Here is a 19,093-nt window from a genome sequence, read left to right as displayed (position 1 = left end):
TTGTAACCCACCCCACCATTCTTTAGACCTTGTTCCTTAAGTGCTGACTCTGACTAATGAGTAGCTTGTAGATGAACCACATGTTTATCTAAGAATCCTAAAAGCTAACTTCAAAAGATACAGGCTCTGACCTTCAGTCATCCCAGCTCTGGGGCATTTGCTGACCATCAAACAAAAACCAGGGTGATACATACAGATCATTGTTTGACCCATTTTGAAATTATCAGAACAGATTGTACTGTTCTGCACTCTCAACCTCTTCCCCTTGATCTCTTTGTTCTGCCTTTCCTCTCCCTCCTTATTAAAAAAAGAAAAAAAAATACCTGCCTGCACTGACATGTCAGTATTCACCTGTACTGGAGAACTTGGCCCTACCTGTAAGATTTTCATTTTAATCTCCCTTAAATGTATGTATAGATCACACTTAAATCAATATTTAATATTAGAAGTGTTTTGAGTCTTTATTTAGGAGTTTGGTGAGTTTTTTGTGACCAGATATATGCCATAGAAACTTAACATTTGTTTATATCAATTAGCCTACGGTTAAAATTGGTATTGTTATGTCATTGCACTTAAAGTTAGTTTCCAAGGATATATAGATGCTATTAAATGAGGACTTACTGTACTGTTTAATAGGAGAGGTGAGAGTCAGCACCCTTTTCTTGTTCCTGATCTTAAAGGAAAAACTTTCACTTTCACCATCGAGCATGATGTTGGCTATGGGCTTGTCATATGCAGCTTGTATTACGTTCCTTCTATACCCAACTTGTTGAGAGGTTTTTATCATGAAGGAATTTCGAATTTTGTCTGGTTTTTTCCTGCATCTATTGAGATGATCTTATGATTTTTGTCTTTGATTCTATGAACATGATGTACCACATTTATCTAACTTTATTATGTTGAACCATCTTTACATCCCAGGAATGAATCCCACTTGATCATGATGTATGATCCTTTCAATGTGATATTGAATTTGGTTTGCTAGTGTTTTGTTTAGATTCTTCACATCTATCTTACTTAGAATTTTTGCATCTATCTTCATCAGGGATATTGGCTTGTAGTTTTCCTCTCATAATGTCCATCTCTGGTTTTGGTATACTGGTAATGCTGGCCTTACAACGTGAGTGTTCCCTCTTCTTTGATTTTTTGGAAGAGTTTGAGTAGTGGCATTAATTCTTCAAATGTTGTTAAATTGACTGGTGAAGCTGTCTGGTCCTGAGCTTTTCTCTGTTGGGATGTTTTTCATTACTGGTTAAACCTCCTTACTTCTTATAGGACTGTTCAGATTTTCTATTTCTGATTTAGTTTGGTGAGTTTGTTTCCAGGGATTGATCCTTTTCCTCTAGGTTGTTCAGTGTGTTGGCATATAGTTGTTCACAGTAGGTTTTCATGACCTTATTTCTGTGGTATCCATTGTAATGTCTCCTCTCTCATTTGCAATTTTATTGATTTGGGTCAGATCTCTATTTTTTTGGTTAATCTAGCTGGAGATTTGTCAATTTTGTTTATCTTTTCAAGGAACCAATTCTTAGTGGTGTTAATATTTTCTATATTTTTCCTGTCTCTATTTATTTCTGCTCTAATCTTTATTATGACCTTCCACCTACTAACTGTCATTTTTCTTTTTTTCTAGTTTCTTTAGATAATGTGGTTTAAAACATTTACTCTGAGTCTTTACCTTTCAATATATTTAACCCATATTTGTTTATAATCATGATTCGTATTTATTCCTGAGTCATTTTATTCAAGCATTTGACTTTCATTTCATTGCTAATTCCACTGTTTTCTATCTTTTGCATTAGAAGTTATGCTTGTTTTTTACTAATTTAAAGAGACCATTCTATTTTTAATTGCATTTAAAAACATTTAAATAGGTACTTATTACAAAACTGCAGCTATTCTCTTTTTTTTATTCTTTCCATTGCCACTTACTGTATATAACAACATAATCTGGAATTATTGAACCAAATTATTTTTAAGACTTTATTTATTTACTTTTAGAGAGGGGCTAGGGGGAGCAAAAAAGGGAGAGAAGCATCGATGTATGAGAGATACATCTATCAGTTGCCTCTCACATGCCCCTAACTGGGGACCTGGCCCACAACCCAGGTTTGTGCCTTAGTCAACTGAGAATCTAACTGGTGACCTTTTGGTTCATAGGCTGGCACTCAATCCACTGAGCTACACCAGCCAAGGCTGAACCAAATTATTTTTATAAAAAGGAAGTTCTTACATAAGTCAAAAATTTTTTAATTCTTACCCAAGGATATATTTTTATTGATGAGAGAGAGAGAGAGAAATATCAGTGTGAGAGAAACACTGATATGAGAAAGGTCAGTTGCCTCCCATATGCACTCTAACCAGGGACTGAACCTACAACTTGTTTGGTGTACAAGATGATGCTCCAAACCTGAGCCACCCAAGCAGGGCCACAGGTTAAAATTTGAATTATTTTTAATACTTGCAGTACTTTATTCACATATTATTCACATTTACTTCCTATATTTGATTTCTACACTCACCATCAGGACTTCTACTACGCACTTCTGCTACTTTCAAAGTTTTTATTTTGGTTAATCTGCTAGTCATCTATAGTACTTCTGTGAAGTGAACCTTTTTCCAGAGTGGGGTGAGATCTTCAGAGCCTCTATGGAAATGAGGTTTATATCTGTGGCTCCCACACATGGTTGATGTGGCACTGAGCCCACATATGTTTACCCTCGACATGTCATATAGGCCCTCCAGTGTATCCTGTTGCTCTGTGACACACATTCAGAACCCTGATTTTTATGTATTTATGAGCAATCTCTTCCTTCCTGAAAGTCTGTGTATTCTTTAGTTTTGAAATTCAAAATGTCATCCAGCTATTGGGCAAGTTTTGTTAGTTTTGCTTTAACCACAACAGGACTTTTTACCTGAAGATCAACATTTTTCTTCAGCTCAAGAAAACTTCACTTTCTTTTCTAAATAATGCTTTTCTTCTATTTGTTCTAGAATTTCCTTTTAGACATGACCTAATCCACATACTGGATGCCCATCCTCAGCTGGTTTTTGGAGGCTACAAGTACAAAATAGTGCAGAAATCCAGATTTGTCTGAAGGCAACCATGTGTGCAGATTCTGAGGTGGGAAAGAACTTTGAGAATTTAAGGAACAAGAAAGAAGACCTTTTTGATAGGAGTGCAGAGGAAAAGGTTGAATGATGAGATCAGGTGGGACCTTAGAGGCCACAGTAAATTTACTTTTTAAGTGTGAAGGAAACCCATGGGTTTTAATGAGAGCAGTGACAGGACATGCCGTGAATTTCAACGTCCAGACCACTTTTCCAGCTCAATGGGAGAATGCAGGGCCAGAGTGAAAATGGAGAGACTAGCTCAGAAGCTATTACAGTTGTCTGATAAAAGATAACTGGCTTAGACTTCTGGCCAAGATGGAGGCGTAGGTAGACACACTGTGCTGCCTCACACAAGCAAAATAAGGACAACAAAAATTTAGAAACAAAATAACAACCAGTACTGACAGAAAATTGAACTGTATGGAAGTCTGACAATGAAGGAGTTAAAGTAGACACATTCATCCAGACTGGTAGGAGGGGCGGAATTGGGGAGCCAGGACAGAGGGCCCATGGCAGGGTGGCTGCCGGACCCCAGGTGTGCAAGGCAGTGGGCAGACCCAGCGAGGCGGTAGATTGTGGAAGGGCGCGGTACACAAGGCAGCTGGTGGGCCAGGCAGTCCCACATTTGCAGGCATATAAATCAGGCAAAACTGAGGAGCAAGACAAATCACGCAACTCAGGGTTCCAGCACAAGGAAATAAAGCCTCAAAATACCTATTGAAAACATCTGTGGGGGTTGAGGTGCTGAGAGAGACTCCCATCCTCACAGGAGAGTTCATTGGAGAGACCCACAGAGCCCTAGAACATACACAAGCCCACCCACATGGGAATCAGCACCAGAAGGGTCCAGTCTGCTTGCGGGAAGCGGGAAAAGTAACTAAAATCCGGCAGACAGAGAAACAAGTGCCATTGTTCCCTCTTGGACCCCTCCCCCACACACAGCGTCACAACCCAGTGACTGGGTAGCCCGGCCCTGCTGAACACCTAACACTCCTCTCCTCACTACGTAACAGGCACATCAAGACAAAAAATAAATTAAAAAATGGCCCAAACGAAAGAACAGAGATCAAAGCTCCACAAAAAATACAACTAAGTGATAAAGAGAGAGCCAGCCTATCAGATGCACAATTCAAAGTACTGGTGATCAGGATGCTCACAGAATTGGTTGAATTTGGTCGCAAATTAGATAAAAAAATGAACGCTGCACTAAGTGAAATAAAGGAAAATGTACAGGGAACCAATAGTGATGGGAAGGAAACTGGGTCTCACATCAATGGAGTGGACCAGAAGGAAGAAACATCAAATCAGAAGAGAATGAAGAAACAGAATTCCAAAAAATGAGGAGAGGCTTAGGAACCTCTAGGACATCTTTAAACATTTCAACATCCAAATTATAGGGGTACCAGAAGGACAAGAGGAAGAGCAACAAGTAGAAAAGTTATTTGAACAAATAATAAAGGAGAACTTCCCTAATCTGGCAAAGGAAATAGACTTCCAGGAAGCTCAGAGAGTCCCAAAGAAGTTGGACCCAAGGAGGAACACATCAAGGCACATCATAATTACATTAGCCAAGACTAAAATGAAGGAGAGAATCCTAGAAGCAGCAAAAGAAAAGGAGGCAGTTACCTACAAAGAAGTTCCCATCGGACTGTCAGCTGATTTCTCAAAAGAGACCTTGCAGGCAAGAAGGGGCTGGAAAGAAGTATTCCAAGTCATGAAAGGCAAGGACCTACATCCCAGATTGCTCTATCCAGCAAAGCTTTCATTTAGAATGGAAGGGCAGATAAAGTGCTTCCCAGATAAGGTCAAGTTAAAGGAGTTCATCATCACCAAGCCTTATTTTATGAAATATTAAGGGCTTTATCTAAGAAGATAAAAAACATGTACAGTAAAATGACAGCAAACTCTCAATTATTAACCACACCTAAAACAAAACAAAAACAAAAACAAACAGCTAGAACAGGAACAGAACCACAGAAATGGAGATCACATGGAGGGTTATCAACAGGGAAATGGGAGGAGGAGAGGGGGGAAAAGGTACAGAGGATAAGTAGCATAGATGGTAGGTAGAAAATAGGGGGGGGGCAAGAATAGTATGGAAAATATAGAGGCTAAAGAACTTATAAATATGACACATGGACATGAACTAAAGTAGGGAAATGTGGGTGGGAGAGGGTGTGGAGGGTGGAGGTAAGTGAAGGGGGGAAAATGGGACAACTAATAGCATAATCAATAAACTATATTAAAAAGATACTTTAAAAAGACAACCACACCTAAAACAAAAACAAACTAAGCCAACAACTAGAACAGGAACAGAACCACAGAAATGGAGATCACATGGAGGGTTAGCAACAGGAGAGTGGGAGGAGAGAGGGGGGAAAAGGTACAGAGAATAAGTAGCATAGATGGTAGGTAGAAAATAGACAGGGGGAGGACAAGAATAGTATGGGAAATGTAGAAGCCAAGAACTTGTAAGTATGACACATGGACATGAACTAAAGGGGGGGAAGGTGGGTGGGAGAGGGTGTGCAGGGTGGAGGGGAGAGAAGGGGGGGAATGGGACAACTGTAATAGTATAATCAATAAAATATTTTTAAAAAGATAACTGGCTTAGACTAAGATGATAATGCAGAGGTCAGAAGATGAGAAATTCAAGTTAATTGTGGGTAAGAGAATCAATAGGACTTCCTAGTCACCTGGATATAGGAATGAAGAAAAGAGAGGAAGCAAGGGCGATTTGAGATTTTTAGCTGAAATAACTGGTAGGTTTCTGATATAGGGAAGACTGTTGAGGGAACCTGCTTTGGGAGGAAAAATTATAGGTTAGGGAAAAAGCTAAAGTTGTTTAACAGAGACCTAAAAATACAGAGGTGGGCAAAAGTAGGTTTACATTTGTGAGTATTCTAAAGTTTATTCTTGTATCATTATTTATTTATTACTGTATTATTTGTTATTATTAACCTATTTTGCCCACCCCTACAGTGGTTTATATAAAATAGAAGTATATATCCTTTCACATAACAAGCAAGAGGTAAGCAGTCCAACTCTGACAGGCATGTATGCTTTAACATCTGTAAAGGGCAACAATTTCATTTTGAAAGAATGTGCCTTGACCCTGCCTGGTGCAGCTCCGTTGATTGAGCACCAGCCTGCAAACAGAAATCGCTGGTTCAATTCCCAGTCAGGGAACATGCCTGGGCTGCGGGCCAGGTCCCCAGTAGGGGGCGCACATGAGAGGCAACCACACATTGATGTTTCTGTCCCTCTTTCTTTCTCCCCTCCTTTCTAAAAATAAATAAATAAAATCGTTTTTAAAATAATGGTAATACTAAAGTTTAAAAAAAAAAACAAAGAAACAATGTGCCTTGAACATCACCCAAGGAGGGAAGAAGTTCTAAGAATAAGTACTGAGGGACTCTATCATCCAAAGGTTGGTTTGAGAAGACGAAATTAAAGAGGCCAGAGGAGGAGTGGCTAAGGGGGAGCAAGGAGGAGCAGAAAACTGTCAAATTTGCAAAATAAATGAAAAAAATAGAGGTTTGAAAAGAAAGGAGAAACTATGAAATAACTACAAATGTGAGGGGCTCCCTACCCAGCACCCCCTGCCCCCCCCACACACAAATCAGCTCTGGGAAAAGACTAAGTACCCTTATATTTGAGTTCTTATTGTACCTACCACATTATAGGGTATTCTTGTTTTATTTTTATTAAAAAAGAACTGTGAGGACAAGACATGTTAGCCTGAAATGTTGGTGCCAGCCCAGTTTTGAATTCTAATGGAGGTCATCCAAAAGAATCTGCAAAAATGGTAGGCAACGAAAATGTGCATTGACTTAGTATTTACTCCTGAACTTATATAACGGCAGTTTCAAGAGACTATCCAGTATCATAGAAAACAAGTTTTCCTGGCTCTTCCCTGGACAAGATGGAACAGAGTACAGATACCAGCACAGGCAGGAAGATGTCCAGGCTTTCTGCTTCTGTATCTGAGGGTGAGGCAGCTAAAATATGGTAAGGAAGATAACATAATAAATGCTACCAACACTAGCAAGCTGGGCTCTAAATCAACACGCTTTTTCAGCTCATGGGGGCATCCCTATTATTTTCAGCCAGGATGATAGCACCACAAATAGGAAGTCATGTGACAGTCCCCCAAAAAGAATTCTTGGAAGGAACCTAGGCTCATTCAGATTTAAAAAAAAGAAAGATCTTTATGAAGAAAAACCAGTCATATTACTTTCTTACTATATCTCCTAAAATTTCCTGTTGAGCCATCTAACTCCAGTGAAAGGAGGCAGGGCTAAGAGTGTTGGGAAAGCCAATGTCTTGCACACAGTCTTTCAACCTTCCCTTGGCTGCATGAGAATGGGCTTTGGGCCTCTAACACTTTCTTATCAAAACAGTCCTCAGAGCCTCTGGTGAACTAGACACCTTGAATGGAAATCTTTCCATTTCAGACTCAATGTGTGTCCTTGGCTCTTCTGCTTAAGCAGAAGCTTCATATGGCACCAGGCTAACCCCACTACTATGTCTGTCCCCTCTAGGGAAGAGATAGGGTCTTTCTACTGCACAAGAAGGCTACATGCAGGCCAGTTGTCTTGTGCTGGCTGCAGGGAGGGGACTTGTCAGGAATAGGGGACCTAGGTGAACTACTGGAAACTGATCGTGCTCCTGCCTCTTCTCTATGTGAGTAAAACATTATTCCATCCAGTGCTTGGCTGTGTTGTGGTTTCCTTGGCAACTATGACAACAAGATGCAGTGGGCAGAAATGTTCAAATACCTACTTTTGGTGACAAGTAACAAATGTTATTTGCTTGACAATAAATCCAGCTCTACTCTTGGCTGTGGCAGTAGCTATATGAATGTTTCTCAGTTTTCTCACCAGCAAAACTATAGTGTTCACTGGGGTCTCTTCCAGCGACATTCCATTATCTGTAAGAATAAAAAAATATTGTACCCAGGTCAAAAGTCAGGAATAACTTTGATAGATTCAGAGGCCAGAGGGAATCCAAACAGTGTCTATGGTTCTCAAAAGTTACATAGTGGAATCATTTATTGAAAAAAATACATTTTATTCTAGATCAGTTTCTGAGCCTTTGCCGGATCATTCTTTGCTGTGGCAGCCGTTTTCTATATTGTGGGACATTTAACAGCATCCCTGTCTTCTTCCCACTAGACAGAATAGCCCTCTCACTCTCAGCTGTGACAACCAAAAATATTTTCAGACAATGGTCCAAATACCTCCTGGAGGGCAACAGTGCTCTGGGCTGAGTACCACTGATCTATTCCTCTAATCAGGTTAATAAGAAACATAAACTGAATTCATCAATACCTCTACTTATAAGTAAAAAAATTAAAAATTTCATAAAATATAAAATATGTTTTATTATGCATAGTACGAATATCTTAAATATAATTGGTGTCTTAACCATTTCCCAGCTTTAATCAATAAACATTCTTCCTAAAAGGAGCAAAAAAAAATTACCCATATTAAAATAATGAAAATAAACACCATTGAATGATGAGTAAGTCTACATCTCTCTAACCTCTTTGTTTCATTACCTAGCACTCCAGAGTAAAATAGTTACAGTCAAATGTCTTCAAAAATATTGGTCCTGGCTGGTTGTGGGCTCAGTGGATTGAGTGCTGGCCTACAAAAACCGAAACCAGTAGTGGTTCGATTCCTAGTCAGAACACATGACCAGGTTGCAGGCCAGATCCCTAGTTGGGGGTATGCAAGAGGAAACCAATTGATGTATCTCTCCTATATCAATGTTTCTCTCCTTTTCTCCTTCTTCCCTCCCTTCCCCTCTCTCTCTAAAAATAATAAATAAATCCTTTTAAAAATAAAATAAAAATATTAACTAAGATAGATTTCCAATTTGGTAATAAACCTAATAATGAATGCTATTTGGTTTTTCAACAGTATTATATGTTAATTATCAAGCTAAAGATATTACAAAAAAATGACACATTGGTTACCCAAAGGCTGTGTAAATCTATTGTTTATCATGTAATCAAACACCCTTAAATTAACTCTAGCAGAAAGTCTGAAGAATTCATGGATGATCTCCTAAGCCTTTAGTGGAAGTGCTATACAATGGAACATTTAAAAGACAATGGCAGTACAACAGCCTTATTAAACTTTTGATAATAAAACAATACAGAAGTGGAAACCCTTTGTGAGATTTTTCCTTGTTTCAGTAAGAAGATCATTAATACTTTATACTCATGTGACACTGTAAGGTTTATAGAATAAAATAAGCAAGAGAGCTCCATAATACACTTGAAACATGAAATGCTGTACTATAATTTTTATAGGCACAAAGTTCCTTAAATTCCAGGTAAGACTATTCATTAGCCCACCTTCAAGTAGGCCAGCTTACAAATAAGCACTACATTACAAACGGCTCTTTATTTACTACATAGGTCTTAGGATAAACATGTTTATACTTCGACTGAATGGTCACGTAGATACTATAAAGATGGTGATTGTGTACCACAATTCGGTGCAATTTCTTCCCTTCCTTCATGATTTCTTCAGTCTTTTTTTCATTGGACAAAGAGTTTTCTAAAAACTTTGAATCTTCTAAGTACAGCTCATCTCCTGAAAAATAATATTTTAATTCCACAAAGTGTTATTTTATAAAACATTCCAATATATTAGTGACATATTAATCAGTATGTTTTTAAATCTATTTCATGTACTTAGAACTAAGATGGTTATTAAATAACCCTAATTTTATGAGTTTACCTCAATTGCTTGTGTTTTTAATATCCATACTCCCTAGGTCTCATTCTCCACTCAAGAATTTTCTCTGAGCACATAAATATTTATGGCTAGTATTTTTTCATCATAACTATAACTTTCTTTCTCACAGCCAATATTAATATGGGCCTTGACAGCCATATATTTTGGTGTCTTAATCTGGACAGCTGTAGTAATTTTAAGATAAAATTAGAGAAATCATTACTTACACATCAGGATTGCTAAATTCTCCCACTGCAGGATGAGTAACTAATGCTATCACTGTGTGAGAATGGAGACAGGCAGCCACAGTAAGACAGCCACAAAGCCCCATGCTGAATGGCCACAAAAACTCCATCCTACCCATGCCCAATAACTGACCACCAGCAAACACCCTGATTTAAATAAGCTGACAACTTACAAGTTCTCATAATTCAGAAATTAAAATATAAAAAAGTGAGATAATATGTGAGAACTCTGTCAATGCCTAGAAAACATACATAAATGTATAAGTGTGAAAGTAACTTATTCAAAACTTCTGGTTATAATAAATACTATGATATTTATAGACTTGACGCGTTATTTAATCAATACCATTGTAGTATGTAAAACAGACTGTAAATCATGTCTCTGTGTTGGGCAATACCGCCATACAGCCCAGTGAATTAAGTGTGAATACTAACAAAAGCATTAATGCTTCACTGATTTACCTGGTAAAGCAGATCATCCCATCAGCAGTTATTATGTGATTGGCATCCATTCTTCCACTCCTTGTGATATGTGATCCAAACAAAATTTGTGCAAGTCAGACAGAGAGGCAAAGTTTTCAAGTCTTCTTATTTCATAGAACTGTGGGGGTACCAACCAAATCTCTTTTGATAAGAAACTTCCAGTTGCCTCTGCCGGAGATGACCACTGTGGAAGACAGGTTTACTCCATAGACAATGTAAGATCTGAGATCAGTGCCTAAGAGTGAACTGAAGATACAAAGTTAATTCACTAATGTACTTTGCTAGATTCCCTGAGACAACATGAAAAGGTGTGGAGAAGAAAGCAGGGTTGATCCTCTTAAGACAGGGGTGTCAAACTCATTTAGGTTGCCTTCAAAGGGCTGATTGTTCAGATGCAGACCCCTGAGGACAGTAATATAACCAGGATAGTGCATCAAGTGTTGATAGTCATTCAGCATAAAGGCAGGAGATGCATACAAAGCAAGTAGGTCCTGGTCATTCCTGAAGGAAAGCAGAGTCTGAAGTGTAAACTCACCACAGCAGATTGAGATTTTAGTGCCCATTTGTTCCTCCCATAAATAAGGAACAATTTGGCTAGGTCCTGAGGTTGTAGCAAAGCTCTCTCAGGCCCTGTGGGGCCTTCAACAACCAAAATGTGTGATGTATGTGTTAAAATGGTGGTAAAAACTCAGGAGCAGTAGTTAAGGAGAGTCAAGAGGCATAATTCAGTCTATGGCCCCAAGACTGTAATCACAGCAGGGTGTCAACCAGCCAGTGTTTGCCCATTTTACTTAAGTGGCCTCAGTGTTATGACTTACCCTCCTTCCACAGCCTTCCTTCCATACACAGTTGGATAAAAAGAGCTGATTCAATGAATATGGAATAATCCTAAAAGGTCTGTCTTTAACTGGTTTACTAAATATCCATTTACATTGGGAAAAACTGATTCCCACACCTAAACCCAGGGAGTTAAAATTGATTTCTGCCTTGGATAACGACAGGCCAAAGGTTTACAAGCTTATACATGCTTGAACATCCCCTAAGAAACCTATTAAATCTTCAGTCTATCAGGCCCAACAATCCACGTGTAACAAGCACCCCACATTATTCTGAAGTTGGCTGCATTTTACAAACAAACCTGAGACTTCAAAGGACCACCCAATATTTATTTACAAAGCATTCTGCTTTGTCAGGTCTATGTGAGTTCAGTGATAATAATCAATATGTAGGGTTAAATAATGGGCATCCACCCACTTAATTCAATCTGTTCAGGTTGGTCCAGAGGATAGATTGAAAGAAGTTATGCCGTGGCTGGTATGGCTCAGTGGATTGAGTGCTGGCCTGTGAACGGAAATATCAGTGGTTTGATTCCTAGTCAGGGCACATGCCTAGGTTGCAGGTCAGGTCCCCAGATGGGGCCATGTTTATTGATGTTCCTCTCCCACTTTCTCCCTCTAAAAATAAATAAAATATTTTAAAAATAACAGAAGTTACCACTTATTTGTTACTTGTTACCAGTAAAGCACAGCTCAAACACTTTATGTAAAATATTTCCAGTCCTTAGGTCAATGCTGTATACTATCATTTTATAGAGAAAGAAACTCAGGCAGCTACTCTGTCTGAAAATCTGGGCTTCAAACCTGGGGTGGGGAAGGGGACTGGCTCTAAATTCCACTCTGTTCCCACTAGGTTTTAGAACCTTGGCACTATTGACACTTTAGACCAGATAACTCTGTTGTGGGAGGTTGTCCTGTGCACTCAAGGACATTTTAACAGCATACTTGGACTCTACTGCGTAGAAGCCAGCACAAGTCCCTGAGTAGTGACAACCAAAAATGTCTCCAGATGTTGCAAAACGTACCTGGGTGTGGGGTGGGTGAATCTCCTTTTGAGAACCACTAGCTTAACGAGGCTAAGAACTATTTATTGGAGCCTCCTCTCCCAGCCGTGAGTGCCATATTACCTTCCCCCAGTACAATGTGAAAAATAGATAAGTGGTCAAAATCTATAAAACCACCGATTTGAACACTGAAAAATGCAGAACTGGAGTGTGTGAGAAAAGAAAAACAAATGAGGTGAACTCAATAGAGCTCTGAGACAGGCCAGGACACGTGGAAAAGAGAAGACAGACAGAAAAATGAACAAACTGGCCAATTTACAGCCTGATGCAGAAGGTCATCTCCCTAGAGACAACATATAGGCCTCAGCTCCAGGCCCAGCAAAGCAGCAAAACCAGGTAGGTGAGCCAGGACAGCTGCAATGACTAACAACCCCCTGCCCTGGCACTGACCAATCAGTGAAGACCACAACCCTGAGACAGCACACCTGGAAAAACTGACAAATATTCTGCTGAAAACATGCCAAAGACTATCCCTAAGATTCCCACGGCAAGAGAGATAAACCCTCAAAACAATGGACCCAATGGCCCTTTCCCTCTGGGGAGAACGGAAAGCACAGGGAGAATGCCAGCACCTTCCTCTTCCCTTCATCTTGCCCCACAGGCACTCATCTCCTAAACTCTCAGGGTCCCCATGAGACTTGCAACCAGGAAAGAGATATGCCTCAGAGATATAGTCAATAAGTCAATAATGGGGGCAAAACTGAGTCCTAAAAATACACAAATAATCCAAAAGAAGTCAGGAAAAGAAAAACACTGCAAAGAATAGATGGGGCAGATTTAAAAAACTAACAGTAAGGCAGTAGACTTGACTAACTTTATTGATAATGACGTTAACTATAAGTGATCTAAAGACTCCAATTAAAAGGGATAAATTGTCATATTGGATAAAAAAAAAAAAAGACAGTACACCACGTACAAGAAACACATTTTTTTAAAAGATTTTATTTATTTATTTTTAGAGCGGGAAGGGAGGGGAGAGGGGAGAGAGAGAGATCACTGTGCGGTTGCTGAGGGTCATGGCCTGCAACCCAGGCATGTACCCTGACGAGAATTGAACCTGCAACACTTTGGTTCGCAGCCCGCGCTCAATCCACTGAGCTACACCGGCCAGGTAAGAAACACAGTTTTACTATAAAGGCACAGATAGGTTAAAAGTAAAGATGGAGGCAACTCTGGGGAGGCCATAGCATAGCTACTGCAAGGGGTGTGGCCAGGCGCCTGAGCTCTTCCTGCGTCCTGCGGGCACAAACAACCGGTGTAGCCTAATGGTTCTCCCTCCGCAGCCCCGGGGACTGCCTGTGCAAGCTGTGCCTTTACTGGGGGAGAGGCATTACTGAGCACGCCCAAGTCTCAGAGGGGGGCAGGACTCGAGAGCAAGCAAAGATGGCTACAGGGGCGAAGAGTGTAGGTACCTCAAGGGGAACACGCTGACCTGTTGCGTGAAGCCCAGTGCCAGCCCCAAGATGAGCTAGCGCTTGGAGCCTGCAGAGCCGGACTAGAGTATGAGATCTATAGGGCAGCGCCTGGGGACGTGGTGGCAGTAGCACCTTCGCCCACTGTTCTGGACCCCGCAGAGTTGTATTTCGGAACCAGCGAGGGCCACCACCTGCAGCACACAAGCGACCAGGAGACGCCAAAGGAGTTAGGTTGGCAATCAAATCCTTCTGACCATCCGAGGGCAAGCACAATTTTCCTGAACAAATCTCAAACGGATGTGCGAAAAGAGAGGAAGAACAACTATGTAAACTATGTATCTCCAGGCACCTTACTAAAAAATATAGCTCATGCTCAACAATATTTCCAGACGACAGCACAGTCTGCCAGCCTAATGTTAGAACCACAACAGAGAGTGTGACCTTAGCAGTATATTACCACATAAAGAACAGAGATGCAAATAGATCCTTGGATATTTTTGATGAGAGATCACATCCCACTCACACGAGAAACTGTTCCAGAGGAATACTTTAAGCATGAACCTGAACACAAATTTAACAGATTTGTTCATACTCTTTTCAGTGCACATAGCTAGCAGCTGAGAGTGCAATAGTAACTTTGGTTTACTTAGAAAGGCTTTTAACTTATGCTGAAATCAACATTTGTCCCACTAACTGGAAAAGAATTATTTTGGGAGCTGTCGTTCTTGCTTCCGAGGTTTGGGACAATCAGGCTGTATGAAATGTGAACTGCTAGAACCTCAAGGACATTACAGCTGAGGACATGAATGAGATGAAAAGACATTTTTTGGAGGCTACTTTGCTTTATTACGTAATGTCATGCCACTGTTATATTGCCAAAATACTACTTTCACACCATCGCTCCTTAGCAGATGATAACAACCTGCCTCTTTGTTTTGGCACCTCTTAGCAAAGAAAAGCAGACAGAACCTAGCAGCCATTTCAGACTGTGGTGAGAACAAAGACCTGTGGCAGAGCTGCTGTGAGAAAGTCCGCTAAAAAAGGGGGGGGGGGGGGGGGGGGGGGTGGGAGGGGGGGGGGGGGGGGGGGGGGGGGGGGGGGGGGGGGGGGGGGGGGGGGGGGGGGGCACCTAAAGGATGGGAAAAGATATACAATGCAATTGTTAATCAAATAAAAGGCAAAGTGGCTATAATATCAGACAGAGTAAAGCTTCAGACTTCAGGTAAGTAGTATTACCAGGAATAAAGAACGCTATTTCATAACAAGGGTCAATCCATCAGGTTTTAACAGTCCTAGATGTCCTATTCAGCACCTTACAAAGGAACTCTGAAATACATGAGCAAAACCTGATAGAACTGAAAAAAAGACAAACCCACAATTACTCATTGAAGATTTAAGCATTCCTCTCTCAGTACAGTATTTGATGGATCAAATGGAAAACCTGAAAGGCACTATCGAAGAATCTGTAATTTTTATAAACACCCCTCAATATATGACAGAATATTATTTTTAGGTGCAAAGGTTACAATTCACCAAATAACCCATATATGTGGCCATAAAACAAGACTCAGTAAATTTAAAAAATTTTTCAAAGTAAACCCCTTTAAGAAAAAAAGGATTTTATTTATTTTTAGAGGGAGGGGAGGGAGGAAAAGAGGAAAAGAAATGTAGGGAGAGAAATGTGAAATGCATCCATCGGTTGCCTCTGACCACGCACCCCATATGGGGACCTGCCCACAACCCAGGCATGTGCCTGACCAGAATCCGAACAAGAACCTTTTCGTTTTGCAGGAGGACGCCCAACCAACTAAGCCACACAGGTCAGGGCTAAATTCAGAAAGATTAAATCACATAAAGTATGTTCTCTGAGAACACAACTGTTGCGGAGGCGAAATGACAATGCAAGTAAAGTGCTTAGAAGGGAGCCTGCAGCCTAATAGGCGGTCTGCTCTGTTCTTGCGGTCTTCGGAGCTGTTCCGCTAGGGGAGCCGCGTGGAGAGGCAGAGTCAAGGCCTTGGGACATGAAGCGCGGAAAATCACTTCACCAGGAGGTCTGGCTTTGCCCTGCCCTGTTGGGGGCCGGACTGCCTGGGTTCCATACCCTCTCAGTCACTCACTGGCTGTACCACCCTTATTCGGAGGTTCTGGGTGGGTCTTAGCCTCCGGCTGGGGTCCCCACTCCGCGCCGGGAGAACACCCTACCTGGTAGTCCACCACCTCAGCCAAGTCTAGGTAGACCGGCGGCGGCTCACGCAGGCAGCAGAGGTAGAAGTACGTCTCGAAGCGGCGGCCGCCACGCTGCCTGAACGGTGTGAGCCAAACATTCCAGTCGTGCAGCGCCCAGATGTCGGGGATGCAGTCGAGGTGCTCACACAGGTGCAGGAATTGGCGTGGGTCCCGGCGGACGCGGGTGCGCCAGGTGGCCAGACCCTCCGGCGACGGGAGGGCGCGGCTCAGCTCCCGCACCGCGGTCGGCGAGGCCCGCGGCTGCAGCAGCAGGACGCCCGCCTCCTCGAAGGTCTCGCGGAGGGCGCAGATGCGGAAGGCCACGTCATCCGGCAGCGTAGCCCCCAGCTCTACGGCGGAGTCCGGCCCCGCGGTGGGCAGCACTGGGAAGGTGGTGTGCGAGGGTGGCGCGCGGCCCAGGCCGAAACGCGGCGGCCCGTAGTGCGGCGCGAAGAGGCGCAGCCAGTCGGCCGAGCGATCTGCCGCGTCCAGTACGCCGCCCGGGAAGACGTATGCCCCGGGCAAGAAGCCTTGCTGCCTGGAGCGCTGCAGCAGCAGCAGCCGGAAGCCCTCAGCTGGCGGGGGCAAGGACAGAGCGGTGGAAATTGGGTGTGTCCAATCCGCTGCCAGCACCACGGTGGCCGCCCGCCGCCAGTTGCTCGAGCCCGACCGCAGGAAGCCGCTCATGGCTTTTGGCCTCCAGGTTCTGGCGCGGCAGGCGATCCAGAGCACCGACCCCCAGTGGCTTCCTGGGCCTCGGGACAGTTTGGGACAGTGTCCTGAACTGAGAGCGCTCTTTGAACCCAGGCCCTTGGGCCTTCTGCTGTACCTGACTCTGGAAGGGGCGTGGCTTTGGGCAGCTCCGCCTCCAGCGCCCTATTTCGCTTCCTGGCCACTGTCACTGGACCAGGATTGTCACAGCCGCCTGAAGGGAGAGCCCTACAATCCTCACTCAGGACACTGAACCAAGAGCAGAAATGCTTATGGCTGCACCTGACCTGCCCGGTAAAAGTGCGAAGCAGTCCCAGGCCTGGTAGCACCTAACTGACCAAAACCTGAGAACTAGGCCTTTGTTGACGGAAGGATGTGTTTCCTTTTCGGGAGGAAGGGGGTGTACAAGGGGCAGGTATCCAGCTTCGCAGGCTCACGTGAACACACCAATTAGAAACTGATGATTTGACTAGATGCCAAATCACAAATTTTCCACTGTACAGCCTGAGTGTGAAAGGTCCTCCTTGAAAGGGCAGATAAAGTGCTTCTCAGACAAGGTCAAGTTAAAGGAGTTCATCATCACCAAGCCCTTATTTTATGAAATGCTAAAGGGACTTATCTAAGAAAAGAAGATAAAGAAAAGACATGTATAGTAAAAGGACAGCAAACTCACAAATATTAACAACCATACCTAAAGCAAAACCAAAAGAAACTAAGTAAACAATTAGAACAGGAACAGAACCACAGAAATGGAGGGCACATGGAGGGTTATCAACAGGGAAATGGGAGGAGGAGAGGGGGGAAAAGGTATAGAGAATAAGTAGCATAGAATGTAGTTTGAAAATAGATAGGGGGAGGGCAAGAATAGTACGGGAAATGTAGAAGCTAAAGAACTCATAAGTATGACACACGGACATGAACTAAAGGCGGGAAATGTGGGTGGGAGGGGGGTACGGGGGGAGGGGAGAGAAGGGGGAAATGGGACAACTGTAATAGCATAATCAATAAAATATATTAAAAAAAAAAAGAAATGTCCTCCTTGAATCCATGCTCCCCAAGGTAATCAGCCAATACTTTGACCTCTAGGCCGAAGGAGGACATGCCCTGGGACGGTCTGCCAACTTTCACCCACCTTGAGTCTACAGAATCCACAGCTGGGGAGACCCCCCTCTGAACTGCTTCCCTGTGGCTCTCTGCTCTGGGAATCTTTTCAGAATCATAGAGTCTGGGTGGCATCCTGGAACCTATACTTTTAACAATCCCCTACACCCCAGGGGTCCTAGTACTGTGAGCCAGTGGAAGCTGTAACAGGTCACAGTGACATGATCAAATTCAAATCTTCAAAGGTTACCCAGACGCCAGTGTGGTGATTCAGTTAAATGGGTCTGAACTGGAGGACCATGGAATGTGCCAGGCAAGAAATAATGACAGCCAGAACTAGCAGAGTGACTGTGGAGAGGGGGTTAGGTAGAGAGAACGGAATGATTCATTCGAGTATTTAGGTGATAGACTTGATGTAAGGTAGTCATTGGTTGAACATGCACAGCGGGGGAGAGGAACGTTCTAGCTTAGGAGACTGAAGTAACAGTCCTTCAACCCTAGGAGTAATAACAATATTTACTAAGCACTTACTGTGTGTGAGGCACTAGGAACTTTGTAAGGAATAGCTGTAGAATCCACAAAACCCTGTAAGGTGGAAATAGCTGTTGCCATCTGACAAATGAGAAATCGTTCACAGAGCGGTTAAGTATCTTAAGAAAGTACACACTCTTCACTGTAAAGTAACACCATGGTTTTGAAGATATCAATGTTTATTTCTATATCGGATGGTTTCCCCAAAGGCCAATCACTCCTGAGTGAGACAGCCAAGTCCTGGAGTACATAGCAAAGTGATGTACTTGTTACAGAACAGACCCTGGGGGGGGTGGGGGGTGAACGATATACTATTACCTAATGCTCTGGGCCCCTCACCCCTGTACTAGGTTCACCTTGCCCCCTTCCAGGGAAAAACATCTCTTAACGCCAGAGATTGGTGACAAGGAAAGGAATTATTTATTCAAAGAGTTACACAGACTTAAGAGTAATGACTTAGTGTCTTCATTAAAATACTAGAGTCATTTAGAACACCCACAAATGCACACAGTCCTTCCTTCTCCCTGTATCTCTGAGATACTGTATCTCAGGAAAAGAAGTAGAAGTCCATGGCTCAGGTAGCTCCTGGTTCCTGGCACCATCAGCTGTGTCACC

At 42.5% G+C, this 19,093-nt stretch overlaps 1 protein-coding gene and 1 pseudogene across 1 annotated transcript; one reads left to right on the top strand and one right to left on the bottom strand.

Moving 5' to 3' along the window:
- Positions 1–9,105: 9,105 nt before the first annotated feature.
- On the bottom strand, positions 9,106–17,316 carry NUDT19 (nudix hydrolase 19). Its single transcript, XM_028502116.2, is given in 3 exon segments — positions 9,106–9,722; positions 10,574–10,778; positions 16,112–17,316. Coding segments are annotated over 3 exon segments (1,128 nt in total). The 5' UTR covers positions 16,823–17,316; the 3' UTR covers positions 9,106–9,510.
- LOC114488354 lies at positions 12,430–14,944 on the top strand (annotated as a pseudogene).
- Positions 17,317–19,093: the final 1,777 nt, after the last annotated feature.

Source organism: Phyllostomus discolor, chromosome 12 (genome assembly GCF_004126475.2).
Source record: "Phyllostomus discolor isolate MPI-MPIP mPhyDis1 chromosome 12, mPhyDis1.pri.v3, whole genome shotgun sequence".
NCBI lineage: Eukaryota > Metazoa > Chordata > Mammalia > Chiroptera > Phyllostomidae > Phyllostomus > Phyllostomus discolor.
This window is presented reverse-complemented; position numbering and strand designations above follow the sequence as displayed.